At 44.0% G+C, this 20711-nt stretch overlaps 1 protein-coding gene across 1 annotated transcript in view; it reads right to left on the reverse strand.

The window, feature by feature from the left end:
- Positions 1 to 19616, reverse strand: part of Piwil2 (piwi like RNA-mediated gene silencing 2) — a 55843-nt gene extending 36227 nt beyond the window's left edge. Inside the window, exons 1-6 of the mRNA XM_051160797.1 lie at positions 19487 to 19616; positions 16699 to 16935; positions 13724 to 13811; positions 13310 to 13448; positions 11809 to 12015; positions 10998 to 11108 (exon numbers count right to left, since the gene is read on the reverse strand). Of these exons, the coding sequence (XP_051016754.1) occupies positions 10998 to 11108; positions 11809 to 12015; positions 13310 to 13448; positions 13724 to 13811; positions 16699 to 16890 (737 nt within the window). The 5' untranslated portion in view covers positions 16891 to 16935; positions 19487 to 19616. The remainder of the gene's footprint in view (positions 1 to 10997; positions 11109 to 11808; positions 12016 to 13309; positions 13449 to 13723; positions 13812 to 16698; positions 16936 to 19486) is intronic.
- Positions 19617 to 20711: the final 1095 nt, after the last annotated feature.

The raw sequence follows: 20711 nt of genomic DNA on the forward strand, positions 1-20711 counted from the left end.
CGCCATAGCATAACCTTGTAGTCCCACAGGCAGGAGGATCTCTGGGGCCTGCTAGCCAGCCAGTCTGGCCTAATGTTTTCTGGGCTTCACATGTGTGGACATATGAACACTTACAAATACATGTCATATAAAAACCTAAAAATATGTATGACCCAGTAATCCCACTTATGGATATAGACCTAAAATATCTACAATCAATTATTTCAAAGAAACATCTACACATATACCTAGATTTACCTTAGCAAATTCACAATAGCCAAGACATATTCATCAGCAAGTGGATATAGGAAATATGAACTACACAAGAGTTCTTCAGCATAGCTTTTATTATTCTTTTAAAAGTTCTGTGCATGTATATAATGAATTTTAGTAGTTTTCACCCCAGTGCTGTCTCTCATACCTTCTCCCTCCCCAGATAGAATCAGTTCTTCTTCCTAAGAAGTTCCCCTCCTGGGACTGGAGAGATGGCTCAGTGGCTAAGAGCACTGTCTGTTCTTCCAGAGGTCCTGAGTTCAATTCCCAGCAACCACATGGTGGCTCACAACCATCTACACTGAGATCTGATGCCCTCTTATAGCATTCAGGGGTATATGCAGACAGAGCACTGATACACATAAAATAAATACAATCTTAGGAGGAAGAGAAGGAGGAAGAAGAGGAGAAGGAGGAAGAGGAGGCGCAGCTCCCTCCTGAACTTGGGCAGAGACACCCTGCTCAACCAGAGGCTGTGGTGGTCTCCTTCTAGAAGTCCAGGTAGGCCACTCTGAGATTCCCTCTTACACCTTGAAGAATGGCTAAGATCAGTAACACAAGTGGAAGCTCATGTTCATAAGGATGTGGAGCAAGCGGAACACTCCTCCATGGCTGGCGAGAGTGTAAACTTGTACAACCACTATGGCAATCAATACGGCAGTTCCTCAAAAATTGGGAATTGATCTACCTCAAGACCCAGCTGTACCACTCGGGCATATCCCAGAGGACACTACATCCTGCCACAGCATCACTTGCTGAACTTTATTCACAGCAGCTTTGCTCATAGTAGACAGAAACTGGAAACAACCTAGGCGGCTCTCAACTGAAGAGTGAATAAAGAAATGTGGTGGGTTTACACAATGGAGAATTACTCTGCAGTTTAAAAAATGGCATCATGAAATTTGCAGGCAAATGGATGGTACTAGAAAAAAATCATCCTGTGTGAGGTAACCCAGATCCAGAAAGAAAAACATGGTATATACCCACTCAGAAGTGAGTATTAGGTGTTAAATAAATAATCATGCTATAACTCACACACGCAGAGAGGCTAAGTAACAAGGAGGACTCTAAGGGAGAATGCATGGATCTCCCTGGGAAGAAGAAAGAGATTTGTGGTTGGACTGGGGGTGGGGGATGGGAATGGGGATAGGAGGTATCAGATGGGGTGGGGATGGATGGAGGAAGAGAATATAGGGAGAGAAGACTGGAATTGGAGAAGATGGTGGAGGGATGAACTAGAAATGTACTGTAGTGGAAACTCCCTAGCAGTGACTCCTAGTAATGGAAGATACAGAGCCTGTAACAGGAAAGGCTTCCAGTGGTGGAACTGGGACACCAGCCCAGCCACAAAACCTTCAACCTACAATCTCTTGCCTGCAAGATGTACTGGGCAATGGTGGCACAGAACTCATGGGACTGACCAACCAATGACTAGTCTAATTTGAGGCCCACACCACATGAAGGAGCCCATGCCTAACATTGCCTGGATGACCAGGAACTGGAGGCTGGACAGCCCAGAGACCTAGGGCAGAACCAAACATGACTGGCAAAAACAAATAATTTTTAAAAACAAAGAAAAAGCAATGAAATGATTCCTAGTGTCCTGCTATACTCATAGACCAGTGTCTAGCCCAGCCACCATCACAGGGCCTTCATCTAGCAGCTGTGGGAGCAGATGCAGAGACTCACAGCCAAATAATAGGCAGAGAGAGAGCCTAGGTTGGAGGTCTCCATCAGGTCCCTCCTCTTAGAGCTTGGGGAACCCTGCAGAAGGAGGGAAAAGGAATTGTGGGAGCCAGAGGGGTCAAGGAGAGCACAGCCCTTGGAATCAACTAAGCAGGGCTCATGGGGGCTCACCGAGACTGAAGTGACAGAAGCAGAGCCTGCGTGGGTCTGCGCTAGGTCCTCTGCATACATGTAGAGTTGGGGTTTTTATGGGACTCCTGACAGTGGGAGGAGTGGGGCTGTCTCTGACTCTTTGGCCTGCTCTTGGGACTCTTCTCATCCTACTGGGTTGCCTCTCCCAGCCTTGATATGAGGGTTTGTACCTGATCTTATTGTATCTTATTGTGCCATGTTTGGTTGGTGTCCCTGGGAGGCCTGTTCTTCTCTGGGGAGAGATGGGGATGTGGGAGGCAGTGGATCTGAGGAAGAGGGGAGGTGGGGGGGGGGGGGAGACTGGAAGGAGAAGAGGGAGGGTGTGGCAGGATTGTAGACAATATCCCAGGTGAAGGCAGTATAGGTGGGTCTTGCCTCAGGCTCTGCGGCTTGGAAACACCACCCACACCCCACTGAGATGAACAGTACTGAAGACTGGGAGGAATCCTCCTGAGTCCAGAATTCAGGAAATGGACCGGAGACTCCAGCCAGGTGACTGTGTTTCTAATCAAACATCACTGGGGAGAGGGATGGAGAAGGCACAGGTTCGGAGCAGGAGCGCATGTGCATCAGAGAAAGGACCAGCGCGCAGGCCAGAGACACCTAGGGACTCGTCCCGTGACGGGACTCGTCCCGTGGAGCAGACACTGTAAGGTTTACTCTTACTTCCCTTTAACCTTTTTTCACTCTTGCGTAGGATAGCTGGGTTGTATAATAAAGTCTAATTGTTAAAAAACAGAGCCAAAAGGAGGGGAAGCTGTGGTTGGGATGTATTGCATGAGAGAGGGATAAACAAAAAAATTGTATGAACGCTTTAAAAAAAATCATAATCCAAAAACCAAACAAACAAAAACAAATAAGATTTTCTTAAATCCTATTTAAAAAATAAGCTCCCTCTCCCACTTCCATGTTTAATTTATTTTATTTTTATTATGTGTGTCTGTACATGTGTGTCTATGCATAATGTATGTGTCTGATGCCCATGGAAGCCAGAAAAGCATGTCAGATGCTCTGAAACTAGAGTTATAGATGGTTGTGAGCCAACATGTGGGTGCAAGGAATTGAACCTGGGTCCTCTCAAAGAGCAGCCAGTGCTTTTAACTGTGGAGCCATCTCTCTAGCCCCTACTTTCATGTCTTTGTATATGACGCACTGAGTTTCATGGCATTGTTTGCATGAAGTTACTTACTGGAATATGGGCAACTTTTCCATGACTACACCAGTGAAAAAAATTATATATACCCTTTCCCCAATGACCATCAGCTACCACTGTCTCACAGCAGAGACAGGGCCTCATCAGCCCCTCCTCCACCCATGATAAAATGTTACCAGGCCCAATCCTGTGTTGCTCTGAAGGATGACCACCCTGCAATGAATTCATGAATGCAATGGCCATGTCATATTTACAAGGTTTTTTGTTTTGTTTTGCTTTGGTTTTTTTCTTTTCTCTTTCTTTTTTTTTTTTTTTTTTTGAGCCTTGGCTGTCCAAGAACTCTCTTTGTAGACCAGGCTGGCCTCAAAGTCACAGAGATCCGCCTGCCTCTGCCTCCTGAGTGCATGCGCCACCCTGCCCAGATTGTCTTGTTTCTTAAGTAGCACACATGGGCTCTTCCCTTCTCGCCATTCCCTCTTCCATATGGTCATGGGAGGCTCGGTGGAAATGATACAATTGACCTATTTAGAACCAAGATCTCTATTATCACTTAATTCTTAACACGCTGACTGGTTATGATCTATGTATCAAATATACACACATACATACATACATACGAGACAAGATCTCACTCTGTAGCTCAAGCTAGCCAGGAACTCACTATGTAGCCAAACTGGCCTTGAATGCAAGACAATTCTGCTTTGGCCTCCAAATGCTGGGATTACCAGGATGTGCCAATACCCCACTTCTGCAGTTGTAAAAATGAACTCTGTCATTTGCAGTATGGATAACCCTAGAGGACATTATCCTAAGTGAAATAAGCCAGTGATTAAGAACAGCCAGGCGGTGGCGGCGCACTCCTTTAATCCCAGCACTCAGGAGGCAGAGGCAGGCAAATCTCTTGAGGCTAATCTGGTTTACAGAGAGAGTTCCACAACAGCCAAGGTTACACAGAAAACCCTGTATCAAAAAACAAAAACAAAACAACCAAACAACAATAACAACAGAAAACTCTAAAAGGAACATATATTGCTCTTGCAGAACTCTGTTCCTAGAACTACTTCCAATGGCCCACAGCTGCCTGTCACTCAAGCTCCAGGTGGATCTGACATCTCTGGCCTCCTTGTGTACCTGCATGCATATGCCCACACACAGATACAAATACACATAATTTAAAATATTTGTAAAAGGTCTCATGTGTAGGTGGAATCTTTAAAACAACTCAAACAGAATAGGATAATGGTGGGTGTACACATAAGGTTATTGTGTAATTCAAACGCTACACTCTGTGCTTCCCCTCCCCCATATCTGGTTGCAATCCTTGTCCTGAGAATCTGTCTCAATATTGTGTAAATACTGCTCCCCAACTGTATCCTGATATGCCAATAAAGCGGCTTACAGACAATCTGTGAGCAGGGGAGAGAATAGGGTGGGCTGAACTTCCTGCCCACTAGGGGAGGAGAAGTTAGAAGAAGAAAAAGAAGAGATTGAGCCACAGGCAGAGGTCCGTCCAGAAGAGATGAAGGGATTCAGCTGATCAGGGAAAGCCATAAAGTGCAAGTATCTCTGGGATTTATTCTGAGAGGAAGCCAGACTAGCGTAGAGGGTTAAGAATGGAGTAGTAGCTGCTCAGTTCTTGTGCCATGGAGCTTGTTAAAATAATATAATAGAGTCTCAATTATTTGAGTGATAGCCAGCTTAAGAGAGAAACTGAGAGGATTGCAGATATGGCTCAGAGGTTAAGAGCACTGGCTGTTCTTCCAAAGGTCCTGAGTTCAATTCCCAGCAACCACATGGTAGCTCATAACCATCTATAATGTGATCTGGTGCCCTCTTCTGGTGTGCAGGGACACATGAGGCATAATATAGATACTGAGAAACAAACACAATTTAAAAAAGATAACTAACATTTTAGCATACCAAGTAGGGCAGAACTTACACTAATATAGCAATAACTTACATAGAGTCTAAACTTAAACAGAAAACAGTTTCTTAGCTCTATTCACTAAAAGAACAACCACAGATTCTAAGGCAGGAGCTCACAGCTTCCTAATTAAACACGTCCCACCAACTGCCCCAGGTACAGCAAGCCCTCCTGTTGGCTGCAGGAAAACAAAAGCTGAAACAAACCCCAGAGAGGCAAAGCAGAAGCAGTCAGTTTAAGAGAGAGAAAGCAAGACTTTCCTAGCCAAGGCAGGAAGCTAAAGCTGGCCTGACTCATGCAGGCCAGAGGAGCAAACACTTGTGGACCCAGTAACGTCCCAGAGTGGGGGAGGGGTCAGATCCTTTGAGGGAGACAGAAAGCCTGTCCCAGGAAGTAGGACCCCCAGACAGAGAAGCCTCAAGCAACTGAACTGTCTAGAAGGGAAGCTGGGTCTAAGAAAGTAAAGTCCTAAGGGAGGGGTTTTGAGATAAAAGAAGATTACTTTCTGTGTTGAGAATGGAGGACGACAGAGTGACACAGTGCTTCTGGATCCCATTTGTTTGTTTCTCTCAGCACACAAATAATTTTTTCGGTGATTACAGTTTTGTGTATCCTCTTTGGGAGAGATCAGGATAAGACAGACTAGGAGAAAGAGGAGACTGAGAAATCAGATGCTAAATTAAAGGCCATAGAACAGAAGTTGGAAAATTCTTTGAATCAAAATTGGGAACCTTCTGAGAAATTTAATCTGGAACTTGTAATAACACCAAAAGAGGTAGTTCCAGGTGAGGAAAGTCCACAAAGGCTTGAGGAAATCACAGAATGGCAGTCTGCTGAGGTACTGGGTAGCAAGGCCTCAGCTACAGGCCAACATGGTCAGACTGGATGGTCTATGTGCACTGTCAAGGTTCAATTACTGGATGAAGGTGTGCATGATAAAGTAGAGATGCAGACGCTGTTTGGTGCTGCCTTAGATCAGGGCCAGACAATGGCTTGTACGCTTCGTTTTACAGGGATGAGAGAGCTGAAATGTGTGTGCCACGCTATAGGTTTATATTCACAATTCCAATGGGCTTTTTTTTTTTTTTTTTTTTTGCCTTAAATTCTGGAGAGCATGATTCTAAGGTTATGCGTTTATTAGAGAGGGTGACTGTCTTGGAGATGCCTCTGTCAATCAGATTGATGGTGCTTCAGGGTGTGCTCGGGAAGACAACACTGGCAGACAACAGTTCTGTAGACATTATGACATGAAGTCTGTTACAGATATAACTTATAATCCTATAGTTCACACAATTATGACAAGATATAACAATAATTCTTAAAAGGTAGCAATAAAACAAAAAAGGAATGTAATATCTCCCCTAAATAGATTAAATAATGATTTATTGATGTTAAAATTTTTAAATAGGACAAGTAGCACACCTGCTAAGATACACTGGACTTTAGAAAGGACTGCTGAATTAGATCAGGATATAAAGGCCCTAATTCCAAAATGGAAGACAGGAAATATGTTGCATTGGGGAGAATATGCTCTTGTCTTAACAGGAAGCAAAAAGCTGTGTTCTACCCAAACTGTTGGAAATCAGATTTGACAGGGGAGACCGCCTGAAGTTCTTGGCTGCAGACAGAAAGAAAAAGATCAGGAAGACCAAACAGGACAGATACTATAATCTGTGATCTCTCCACATGGGAACAGCTCTGATACTGTCTTCAGCCAGGACTTCGGCTATGCGTGGCCAATAAATCTTCTACAAATTCCTCAGGACTTATCACGTCACTCTTTTAAATGGCATAGATAAAAATTTATTTTCAGTTTGGTTTTATAGTCCAAACTAATTTATACAGAAAAACAAATACCTTACCTGCTCAAAGAAAGAGCAGAGAATTTTGTTGTTGTTTTTGTTTTTCAAGATGGGGTAGACCTGGACTTGCTTTTAGACCAGGCTGGCCTCAAACTCACAGTAATCCACCTGCCTCTGCCTCTTGAGTGCTGGGATTTAAAGGCGTGGGCCACCACAGTTCAGCCACAGAGAATCATCTTTAACTGAACTATGCTCAATGCATATGCCATACATATATTAATACAAAAATGTATAATACCTTGGAAGATTTATATATTTTTGCAGAGCAAGAGGACTAGACACAAAAAAAAGACAAGTAGCCCAGGTGATCCTACCTCAGAGATGGCCTCAAAACCTGTTTCCTCAAGTCTGCATCTGTGGCAATTTCAAAACAGCCAGCTAGATCATCCAACATCAGACTGTTCCTGTCAGAACTTAGTTAAGCTCCGAACTTTCTCAGCATGCAGAGATTAGACAGCTAAAGTTACAGCTATCTTTCTTAAGATAGATAATAACCCAGTATTCTTGAGCCCCTCAAAAAGAAAAGCTATATCCCAAATCAGCAGGAAACAATTTAAGAAAAATACACTCCCATTCCCAAGAGGGGGCAGATGGTTTTCAGTCATCTATGGGTGATAGATGTTTGTTATCGTTTTAAACGGGTTGATTATAGGAATAATAAGTAAAAGGTAGATTATTGAATCTACTTTTGGACCAAAGAACATTAATAAGCCAAAAATCTTACATTGGTATAAATCTTGTATATGGATATAGCTTTAAGATTATATTTTGTTACAATATGATAAGGTATTGTACCTATATAATTCTTAACACTGCAATGTTAAATTCTAGTCCTTTCGAAAGCTGCTATTACCAACTGTTTAGGATAATTCAGAAATACGTATTAGCAGTCAGACAATGAAGCTCATAATCATCTTAGATACTAGTTTAGTTAATTACAAAAAATGTTTCCTAGATTGACAGGTAAAAAATAGCTAGAAACAAAACAATTTAGATTAGATAGACATATGGTCTTCAAAAACCTCAGAGATCTACAGATTATGGCTTTTAAAGATTTTATTAATTTAAGGCCTTTTTGACAATGAGACAGGTCTGCTTCTACTTCAAGAGCACAAAAGGCTTTATATGTGGCATGCTAGCCACTGGATGAGAAAATGCTCTTGAGTCAAATGCAGACAGGACACTGTCCAAACAAGACAAAATGGGTGAGTTCAAGGCCAGCCTGGTCTACAAAGTGAGTCCAGAACAGCCAAGGCTATACAGAGAAAGCCTGTCTCAAAAAACAAAAACAAAAACAAAGACAAAATGGGCACAGGGAAGTTGATTGCCAAGCTTTGCAAGGACAAGGTAGGCCAGTCCTTCATAATTCCTGCTTCACAGTAAAGTCTGTCAGATATTCTGAGCCAGAAGTTTGAAGATGATGTTCCAATGTTATAGAGAAAGTTTGGGGGACTTTCCAGGCAGCTAAATATCTCTATCGTTTCTATACTTTTGGACGCTGCTTGCCTGTACTTCCTACGTATTTATATAATATTTATTCCTTCTTAAGTATCTGATGCAGTTGAAGACTAGATAGTTATAGTCTCACTGTTAAACTTATTTTAGGATGATAGAAATCGATAGTAAAATGCTTTATCCAAAGGTGCCAAATAGACATGTAAATCTTACCTAATAATTTTCCTAATTGTTATATTACATATAGTTTGTTATTGTAAGAGAAAGAGCCTTTTATTAGACTAAATGGGGAGATGTAAGCATAAGGTTACTGTGTAACTCAAATGCTGATTTCTGTATCCCCCATATCTGGTTGCAATCTTTCTTCTGAGACTCTCCAATCTCAATGTGGTGTAAACACTGCTCCCCAACTGTCCCTTGATATGCCACTAAAGCCATTTACAGATCATCTGTGAGTAGGGAAAGACTAGGGCTGGACTTCTTGCCCACCAGGGGAGGAGGAGTTAGAGGAGAAAGTAGGGATGGGGCCATGGGCAGAGGTGCAGGAGACATCAGGGGATTGAGCTGATCAGGGGAAGCCATAAAGTACAAGTATCTCTGGGATTTATCCTGGGAGGAAGCCAGACTAGCGTAGAGGGTTAAGAATGGAGTAGTAGGGGCTGGAGAGATGACTCAGTGATTAAGAGCACTACCTACTCTTCCAAAGGACCCAGGTTCAATTCCCAGCACCCACATGGCAGCTCACAACTGTCTGTAACTCCAAGATCTGACACTTTCATACCAATGCACATAGATTAAAACTAAATAAAATATTAAAAAAAAAAAAAAGAATGGAGTAGTAACAGCTCGGTTATTATGCCATGAAGCTTGTTAAACAAATAATAGAGTCTCAATTATTTGGGTGATAACCAGGTTAAGAGAGAAAGTGAGAAACAAACACAGTTTTATAAAAATAACTTTAAGTGGGGAGAGGGGAGATGAGGAGTGGGAACGTCCATCAATGCAGCAGTGCTGCAACACAGAGAGTGAGCTTGAGTGGGTATTCCTACAGCAGTCAAAGCATGCAACCATAATTTGTGATATCCTGTTAAAGGGGACGTTACATGCTCTCACCACAAGTAAATGATGTATTAAATATGTTCGTTAGTATCACAATGGGTACACACAGCAAACCTTATGTTCTGCTCAATTTATAGTGTCAGAAAAGTGCAAATTTCCATCTTCACATTGTCTTCAAATGTAGTTCAAAACATTTGTTTTTATGATTCCAGCCAATGACCTCTAGAGAAAGGCTTTCCTATGATCGTATAGAGAGAACATAAACTACTCTGAACCCTTATGCTAAAAGGTAGGAAAAATCCTAAAATGTTGCTATAAAATTAAAGTTTGGTTTTTTTTTTTAATTTCAAACCAAGTTTTTCTTTTCCTTTCTTTCTTTCTGTTTTTTTTTTTTTTCTTTTGGGGGGGGGCTTGTTTTGTTTTGTTTTTTCAAGACAGGGTTTCTCTGTGTGTAACAGCCGTGCAGGCTCTCCTGGACTCACTTTGTAGACCAGGCTGGCCTCAAACTCAGAGATCTGCCTGCCTCTTGCCTCCCAGGTGCTGGGATTAAAGGCGTGCACCACCACGCTCAGCTTTGTTTTTTTCAAGACAGAGTTTCTCTGTGTAGTCTTGGCTATCTTGGATTTGCTTTATAGACTATGCTGGCCTCGAACTCACAGAGATTCACCTGCCTCTGCCTTCCTGAGTGCTGGGATTACAGGCATGCATCATTGCACCTGGCTTTGTTTGTTTTTTAAGATTTGTTTCTATTACTTTTAACCATTTGTATGTACATGTACCTACGTTCAGGTATGGTATTAGATTCACCTAGAGCTGGATTTATAGCTGGTTGTGAGCTGCCCAAAAAGGGTGCTGGGAACCAAACTTGGCTCCTTTGCAAGAGCAGCATATGCTCCTAAGCACTGAGCCATCTCGCCATCTCCACACTCTTTAGTTTATGGACTGTCGTTGGAGAGACATGAACTGTCAATAACCATGGTATGTATATAGGAGAATCCAGGCTTTGTGAGTTATGGATCTTATACAAGTGGTAGGAGTTTAAGAAAAGGAATAAAAAATTATAAAAGATGAGTCAAGTGGTCATGGAAGGGTGCTGGGGTTTTGCTCAGTAGTGGAACATTTGCCTTGCATGTGTGAAGCCCTGAGTTCAAGCATCAGTACATACAGATCATGGGAGGAGCCCATGCCAAGCACGGGCCCTGAGCTTCCGGTCCATTACTTCAACACTAAATCCATTTCTAGCTTCATACCATGAGCCTGAATACTGCCTTTGGACATCCTCCCAGAACCTTGAGCGCAGGCTAATTGCATGAGGAGTCTGGAGTAGTTTAGAGCAGTACTGAGTTAATTTCAGGGATCCAGAGCATCCCTGTCCTCTAGGAAGTGCACAAGGAAGAAAAAGAGCTGTACTCACCTGAAAGTCACGTGATACTGATAAACTGCTTCATTATGACACTGGATTTTGATGAGGTTCAGTCCCAAAGATTGAGGTGTTCCTTTTGATCCTTGCTTGACTAAAAGCTCTCTGGGGAAAGAAAGGGGTGAGGCGAGCACAAGCCGGCATGATAATATACAGCTTAGTCCCATCTACTCTGGAGGCTAAGGCAGAAGATCCCTCGAGCTCAGGAGTCAAGGCCAGCTGGGACTACAGTAAAACATACACACCCCCACATTATATATCCTAATAACCATCTAAGCAGCCCCCATCAAGAAAAAGACTGGAAAAAATGTCCCAACTAACTTACTGATACACAAACTGGGAGTCAATATGTTCTAACACAACCACATGTAACCACACAGCAAAGTCATCTGGGCGGCCCTACAAATAGCACTACAATAAACAAGGCCAGCTACCTAAAAACAAAGAATTCATTCCAAGGAGAGAGGCAAAGTGTTGTTAATATTCCTCCTAGGTGACTTCATTATCTTCACCATGACAAGAGCTGTCAATCTGAATATGGAAGGGAAGGAACAAGCCAAGAGTCTGCTCACTGAGAACACCCACTGTTTTATAGTCATCCTTAAACCCACTGCACTTCTTCAGGAATCTCTTCATCTACCCCCCTTTGTCAAATGGCAAAACGCCCTCCAGCCCCTAGCACCCCATAAGAACGCAGACTCCCAGAACAGTGTCCACATTTCTACCTGGCAGCTCAAGAGCAGGGTACAGGGTCCCCCTTCCTTGCCATACCCCTCCTTCAGAGCAGAGGGCGCTCTTAACTCACTTTTCCTTTCGTTCCATAGTCAGGACTGGAGGAGGATCTGCAGAGTGCAGTGAGGTTGGAGACAGAGTTGGAGGCTGTGGAAGCCGTGGGGGATCCCGGGCAGTCAGACCAAAGGCACTGGGAGGTTTGTCTATTCCTCTGCCTATCCTACTGGCTGCTCTTCCCAGTGGTAACAAAGAGACATCAGAACTGCCTCTTCCCAGCATTCTGAAACAAGAAAGGCAAATCAGGGCCCTTCTAGTCTACATTACATCTAGACCATCCCCTTAAGTGAACAATTCCTCTTATTTTTAAAAACTAGACTTGAGGGCTGGAAAGATGGCTCAGATATTAAGATCACTGCCTGCTCTTCCAAAGGTCCTGAGTTCAATTCCCAGCAACCACATGATGGCTCACAACCATCTACAAAGGAATCTGGTGCCCTCTTCTGGCCTGCAGGTGTACAAGCAGGCAGAACACTGTATATGTAATTAATAAATAAATCTTAAAAAAACAAAAACAAAAACTATACATGAAAGTTGGTCGGTATGCCTTTAATCCCAGCACTCGGGAGGCAGAAGCTGGCAGATCACTGTGAGTTTGAGGCCAGCCTGGTCTACAAAGCCAACTCCAGGACAGCCAAGATAACATGGAGAAACTCTGTCTCAAAAAACCAAAAACCAAAACCCCAAAAAACAAAACAAAACAAAAAAACTAGACATGAAATTTATTACTGAACATGATTTGGTGGAACCTCCATGGAGGTCTGGAGTGCAGAGCCTGTCATTTGCTCAGGGGATCACTACTGGGGTGTATTTAATCCCATAGCCATCCAAGATAAGCCACTTCTCAGCTACCGTGCCTTCAAATTCATCTACATTTAACTTAGTGAAGCATGGATCTTCTGTGAGGTATGGGGAACTTGAACCTGGCTCTACACGGGGCCTCAATGACATGTTTCTTATTCTGCAGCTTGGTGTGGATGATCACGATTACCTGATAGTGTGAACCCTGGCCACTGCCCTGGGGCTTCCCAAAGGCACCATGCAAACTAGCCAGACATGAACAGCCTCCAGAAGACTGTCTCCAGGTCCTTTAGGACAACCATGTTGGCAACAAGGTACACCCCCCCCCCCCATGGAGGCTGCTGTTTGCAGCCATTACTTACCGTTCTTTTCTTGGAGGGGTACCCAAAGGGGCCCAGGCTCAGCCTCAGGCTTCTCTTAAAATAATGGCTCACTCACTAGGCACTCTTAGCAGGCCCTTTCTCAGAGCCATCTTCCTAGACAGAATTGAAGGGAAGGTGACTCCTATCTTCCGTCACCTTGTGAAGAGTCAAAGGAAGCTGTGAGATACCTACTGGGAACTACTCTCCCTTCCTAATGATGGCCTGGGTGAGCAGCCACCAACGATTCCTGGTAAACACCACCATGGATGGCCATCTTGGAAGGTAACACACCTGTTCCAGAGCCTTTCACAGCATCTGGCACTTGAGGTTACAGGACAAAGTAACTTTACCCACCTACTCCAACCAACAGAAGCCTCTGCCAGCTTGCTATCCCCTGCTGCCAGCACCAAAGGATCAGGCAAAGAGGAACGGGGTTCTTCTCTGTCCTTGAGGACCATATTAGCAGACAAGCCTCGACCTAGGACGCCTCTGCCTGCAAGAGCCAAACCTCGGCTGTTACTCAAACCTCAGCTGTCACTGTGATGTTAGTATGTTGCAGTTAGGTTTCTAAAGACAAACCATGTGGACACAAAAGCCAAGCAACCACACATGCCTCCGTAATATGAAAACCAAGAAACCACACATGCCTCCATAACATAAGAACCAAGCAAACACACATGCTTCCATAACATAAGAACCAAGCAAACACACATGCCTTCATAACACGAGACACACGAGCCTCCATACTTCCAGCTGACTTCCACATACCTAAAGGAGGCACTTCTCGTTTTGAAGGGGTCCGGATTGTTGTGTCAAGGCCCATGCCACGGAACATGGACACCAAACCCACAGACTCCTAGAGAAAGGTAAGTATTAAGGTTATCCTAAGAAATAGATTAGAACCCTAGAAACAATGGCTTTCTAAGTAAAAAAGAAAAAAAAATCGCTTTCTCTAAATCCCATCAGTGTTACAAGAATAAGGGGTATCAGCTGCTGAGAGGCAGAGTGCCTGTTGCCAAACTGCAGAACCTGAGTTCAACCCCCAGAACCCACATGGTGGAAGGAGAGAACTACTCTCACAAGTTGTTCCCTGTCCTTCACATGCACTCTGTGGCATGTACACACACACACACACACACACACACACACACACACACACACACACACACACAAAATACAGCTACAAACACACACATATCATGCATATACATGCAAAATAAATGCAAAGGTAATAAAAATTTTTTAAATGGATAAAACACTTCATTATTTTTTCAATACTTATTATCATGTCTTATTAGACTTTAAAGCAAATGTCATTGGACTAAAAACCCCATGAATTTAAGGAACAGTTAAGAGCAGTAGTTGCTCTTCCAGAAGATCTAGGTTCAATTCCCAGCACCATGTGGCACCAGGGGACCCCAATGCCCTTTTGTGCCTCCTTAGCACCAGGCATGCATGTGGTGCACAGACATATATGCAGGCAAAATGCCCAAACACACAAAAATAGGAAATATACTTTTTAAGAAGTCTATGGCTAGGTTTGGGGGCACATACCTTTAATCCTAGCACTCAGGAGAAAAAGGTAGGTGGATTTCTGTGAGTTTCAAGCCTGGTCATCACAGTGAGTTCACAGGACAGCCAAAGCTATACAGAGAAAGCCTGCCTCAACACCTCAACAACTAATAATAATAATAATAATAGTTATTATTATTATTATTCTATGAATTGATGTACAGTATAATAAAATACCACAAAATAGTTGTCTGTTTTTCCAGGTTTTATTATTTATTTATATATTTGAAATAAGATCTCACTACGTAGCCTTGGCTGACCTCAAACTCACAGAAATCCACCTGTTTCTGCCTCCTAAGTGCTAGGATTAAAGGTGTGCTCCACCACACCTAGTTACTTATATTTTTACAAGATTTATTTATTTTTATTTTATATGTATGACTGGTTTTGCCTGCATAAATGTGTGTGTACTGTCTGTGTGCTTGGTTCCTGTGGAGACCAGAAGGCGGCATCAGATCCCCTGGCAGTGGATTCGCAGACTTATAAACCAGCATGTGGGTGTTAAGAGCAGCAAGTGTGTTTAACTGCTGGCTATCTCTTCAGTCCCCATTTTTTTTTGGGGGGGGGTTGGTTTTTATTATTAAATGTAAATCTATTTAAGTTTAAATTTTTTTTTAATTCTTTTCTTTTTTGTGTGTGTATTAGTGTGACTGTGGGCATGTATGCCACAGTGGGTATATGCAAGCTGGAAGGCAACCTCACGAACAGGCCCTGTCTTCCACCTTCTTTGAGACCAGTCTCGTGCTGCTTGTTGGCTAGTGCATACACCAGGCTAGCTGGCCTGCGAGCATCTGTGGATTCTCCCATCTCCACTTCCCAGAACCCTGTAGGAGTGATGGGATTAGACACGGGGTTACAGATGAGGGTCGCTGTGCCCAGCCTTTACATGGGTGCTGGAGACTCAAACCTCGGTCCTTATGTTCACACAGCAAGTACTTTGCCCACTGAGTCGTCTCCCCAGCCTGTTTCCAAGTTTATTCCCTACACAGCCAAGGTGAAAGGTAACAGGAACATTAGTTAATCAAGTTTATGGCAAGAAAGAAAGATTATTTAAGGATATCAGAAGTTTAGGGTTTTGTTTTGGTTTTTAAACAAGCTGGTCTCAAACTTGCTATATGGTCAAAGATGAATGCTGAACTTCTGATCCTCCTGTCTCATCTCACAGTGCTGGGATTACAGATTTGTGCATCTGCACCTGGTTTGTGTGGTACTGGGGATCAAATCCTAGGTTCCATGCATGCAAAGCAGGCACCATACCAACTGAGCTGCATCCTCTGTCCCATTTTGTAGGTTTTTTTTTTTCTCTTAAACAATATCCAGTGAACCCTGCAACTGTGCTGCTGTGGTAGTTCTGAAAGCTTGCTGTTACGCCAATTAGAACTGCTAGGCGAATAAAAGCTACTACATACAAACCAAAGCATTTCATTTGACTAAACATAAAACATTGTGTCAGTTTTCTTATAAAACCTTGTACCTATCACTTTCAACTCCTCTTAGAATAATTATAATTTGGGGGCTGGAGAGATGGCTCAGCAGTTAAGAGCACTGACTGCTCTTCCAGGGGATCCAGGTCCAATTCCCAGCACCCACACGGCAGCTCACAACTGTCTGTAACTCCAAGATCTGACACCCACAGACACACATACAGTCAAAACACAAAAGCATATAAGATAATTTTTTAAAAACCATGATGTCACTATGTCTCTGTAGCCTTTATCCTTGAAATATGAACTATAGATGAGTACTGTTCTTAAAATCACTTCTAACTGGGAGACTAAACACATTCACACTACAGGAGCACCAATGAGGGTTCTCTTTATTTTCAAGGAATTTTTGGAAGGAGCAAACTGAATAGAGGCAGGAGTTGTTGTCAGTACTATAGAGCTAATCAGAGTAAAATCTGAACACTCAGAAGCAGCAAAAGGCTGTGTTTAAATCCCTCAACTATATATCAAAGGATGGAAAATGGAGAAATGAGTAGATGGAGGACTGAGGCTAGACACCACCCTTAAGCACTGACCCAAGTCCATCTAGTGTTTATTTCGAGGCACTTTCTCTAGGACTTGAATTGCACGACCAAAAAATGCAACTACTTGTCAAAACAAACAAAATATAAAAATAACAGCCCTGGATTCTATAGAAAGCACCCCGTTTGCTAATCCCTGTCTTACCTTTTGTACCAGCTGGAGTTGTGGGCTGGATTCCTCTGGCTTCCTAAACACAAGGCCTCTGCCTGCAGGTCCTGCTCTACCCCAGCCTGGGTCCAAAGGTCTAGGAGCTTGTGGCCAACAGCCTGGCATCCGAACACATTGAGATGGGTGGACAGGAGTAGGCCCCCTGAACAACGGCCGGACAGGATCCATTGAGAGGCTGCAGAAATGGTTGTTGATTCGGTTCTGGTTGATTACCTGCCAGCATTTTCAAATCATTAAAGATTCACCATCTACTGTAAATAGACAGTTTTCTGATGAGAGGTGAGAGATGTATTAAAATCTATGGATGTGATGAGTCATCAGGAGTCAGTTTAACACTATGTCCATTAAGCAGAAGAGCCCTAGGGCCTAGGTCCTGTCTAGTGACAGGCTCTTTCATCTTGTGCAGTGTGACTTACTTGTCATCAGAAGGTGGACGGTTAATGCTCAAGCCATACCAACTCCCAGCATGGAGAAGGAGGTGGGCATGAAGTCCCACCCGTAGGCATGAAACTATTGGCAACTCATAGCTGGAGAGGGGACTCAGTTTCCTTTATCAGTGCATCCTCTAGCAAAGTGACCACACTCCAGGGAAAGGCCACACATGCAGGAGTATATATGGGCAGCACTTATGAGATTTGATGGGTGTTTTTTTTTTTAAAGTTACAAAGTTGGACCGGTAGGGAAGGGATGGGTCCGAGTTTAGGAAGGGAATGTGTATGACCATAACACATAAGGGGTGAAATTCTCAAGGAATTAACTTTTTAAAACCTTAAAATCCTCAGTTTGCCTTTTTCTTCTTTTAAAACAGATACACAAAGTAGAGGAGATTCATTGGCCAAGTCAGATCAGTGACAGGACCAGTATTTCATAACAGATTCATTTCAATAGTTTCTTTAAAAAATAAAATCATTGCCAGTGGTGGTGCACAAGTTTGATCCCAGGAAGCAGAGGCAGGCAGATCTCTGTGAGTTCAAGGCCAGCCTGGTCTACAGAAAGTATTCCAGGACAGCCAGGCCTATACTAAGAAAAGGTCTTGCTATGCAGCTCAGGCAAGCCTTTGAACTTGCAATCTTCCTGTGTGCTGGATTTATAGGAATAAGCTCCCATGCCCCATTAAGGACCATATTTCAGGTAAGAACATTCTGAGCACCCTCCTCTAGCCAAAGCCCTCTTTGAGCTTCTCCACCTACACAGCCTCTCTGGGAAATGTCCATCAAAGTACCTTTAACCACGTATTGTAGAAGGGAACAGTTGTTTTTGCGTATGGGGGCGAAAAGTTATACTTAACACCTCCTCCATACCATAAAATTGTCCTGTCAACAAACATGGTTTTTGCTTTGTTTTCTCCTATATGTTTTTTCCCCCTTAATCTATAACTTAGCTCTACTCTGTTGGGTTTAGTTGCTTTTCTGAATCTTTATCCAGGTTTGTTGTTGTTGTTGTTTGTTTTAAGAGACAGGGTTTCTCTGTGTAGCCTTGGCTGTCCTGGACTCACTTGAGAACTCACAGATCTGCCTGCCTCTGCCTCCCTGAGTGCTGGGATTATAGGTATGCACCACGGAGCCTGGGTCTTAATCCGGTTTTTTACAAATACGGGCAGAGCTAAGGTCTCCAGGGTACAAAGCCTCTGTCCTTTGATGGCTCTCACAGGTTCCATTTAATTTCTTCCCTCCCCCAGCTAACTAGGGGTGAGCCCCCAAGCCTATCTCAAATCTATGATCCATCAGGCTTCTTCAAAATCACTTTCTAATTAACAGATTTCAAGACTCACTCTACAAAGGGTTTCTCTCATTGTCCTGACTCGGTCCTGATCCCTGAACAATCTTTTTTTCTTTCTTCCTTTTTTCCCTCTTGTGCTGGGCATCAAATCCAAGCTCTTATGTATGTTAGGCATGCACTCGATCACTGAGTTACATGCCAAACCCAGGAATCTTTTCTGAACTTTTGTAAACCTGCCTGCACTGTTGGCTAAGGAGAAATCCAACCTCAAATAGAAAGAAGACGGACGTGCAATTCCTCATATGCTAGAACTGCTTGCTTTGGGGGGGGGGGGTCACCCCACCCTAGCCTTACCGAAGACTCTAGAAGTCAGTTGCCGCCTAACTGGTACATAGGAAGCGATACTATAGCGCAGGCCTCTGTAATCCTTTTTTACCCTCCTATGATCACAGGTTGGCCCCCCTCCTCCGGTAGGCCCTTCCCTCAAGTAGGTTTCCTCCCCGACTTAGTTCTAACATTTGCCAGTGAAGGGTCCCAGGCCAGGCCTATCTTCTCCAGTTCTCCACGGATGCCCTTTGGGCTGGGGCACTAGGCCTCAGGCCTAACCTGAGGCCAAGTCCTTCAAAGCAAATTGCCACCCAAGGTCCACGACAGCCAAGTACCTTGCCACCAACTGGATTATGGCCAGCTAAAAGTCTTGCCCAGATTTCTTTTTGGGTCTTGCGGCGCTGAACCCCCCAAGAAAGTGCCCTCCCTCCTCGAGCCACCTCTTTTCCCTCCTATTCCAGGCCCTGCGTTCCTCCGTTCCTCCGACACACACGCGGCCTGGAATAACGAATTCCAGTCCACCCCGCCCCACCCACACGCCACCTCTGCGTTGTGGGGGAGGGGCGTGGGGTAGGAGATAGCCCAACAGGGTGGGAGGGCCCTGGCTGGGAGCTCCCAGCTCACCACCACCACCAGAAGCCCGGACAAATGCCCGTCAAGCCCACCCCAGGGCGCACTTAACCCTCCTACTGTCCACATCTGAGTTTCGTTCTCTCACCTGGCCTCGAGTCGTCAGGAACCTGAAGCTGCTTTGGCAGAACACCACCTTCACCACCCGACCCGCCACTTGGAACGAACCACGTGCTCCAAGTCCTGACTTCCGGGCCTCCCTAGTCCAGGGACTCAGCCCATTGGCCAAACAACATGCCGCTCATAAGATTCCATTACCTCATTGGCTCGCCCTTTCATGTAGTCCAGCTATGTGGAGGTTGCTCTCAACCCCGTGCTAGAAATTACGGGAGTGATTTTAAAGTGTTTTGCGGGGCAGAGGGTTATCCTAAAATCCCTTTCAGTGGGCTCCTCCTGTAAACGAGTTTAGCTAATACATTCATTGTCGATGGTCACCTGCGCTGTCTTCCAAGCATAAAGACCGTAACACGTGAGCATTAAATACCAAAGTTTGATAGCGGGGCTGTAGCTCAGTGGTGGAACACTTGTCTTGCCCAGGACTGAGGGGCGCAACAAAGCTACCACCCTGGGGGGAAGAAATGAAACTGTTCTCCAACCCTAATGAAGTCCCAGCTCCCTATCCTTTTTGGAACACTGACCAAAGCTTGAGTGAAAGCGTCACACATTGCATGATGACGCACACCTGTGATCCCAACACTGAGGACGGTAGAGGCAGGCAGATATCTGTGACTTCGAGGCCAGTCTGGTCTTCAAACTGAGTCTAGGACAGCCAAGGCTACACAGAGAAGCCCTGTCTTGAAAACAAGCAAACACTCATTGCATATTTAAAACAGTAGCTTATGGAAAAGAGAGTCTTCGGGTGTATGACGACAATAGTTCTTTGAGCATCCTTGACTGTGACCTGAAGCAAGCAGCAACTTTCATTACAAAGGTTGTAGGTTGGGTTCCTTAGCTTTTCAGTAGCTTCCAGGTAATCTGTACATCATGAGTACTATTTCATCCAAGGAAAAACCTAAATTTAGCCAGGTGCGGTGGAGCACACCTTTAATCCCAGCACTCTGGGATGCAGAGGCAGGCGGACCTCTGTGAGAATGAGGCCAGCCTGGTCTACAAAGTGAGTCCAGGACAGCCAGGGCTACACAGAGAAACCCGGCTTGAAAACAACAACAACAACAAAAAAATCCAATCTTAGTGTTCATTGGAGGCTAAGATGGAAAATATTTAGAAACGTCAGCATTTGGTCGGATTCTTTCCAAAACCAAGCAACATCTCTCGCCGTTTATATTCCCTGTTGGGGCCTAAAGTTGCTAATA

This window comes from Acomys russatus, chromosome 18 (assembly GCF_903995435.1).
Source record: "Acomys russatus chromosome 18, mAcoRus1.1, whole genome shotgun sequence".
Taxonomy (NCBI): domain Eukaryota; kingdom Metazoa; phylum Chordata; class Mammalia; order Rodentia; family Muridae; genus Acomys; species Acomys russatus.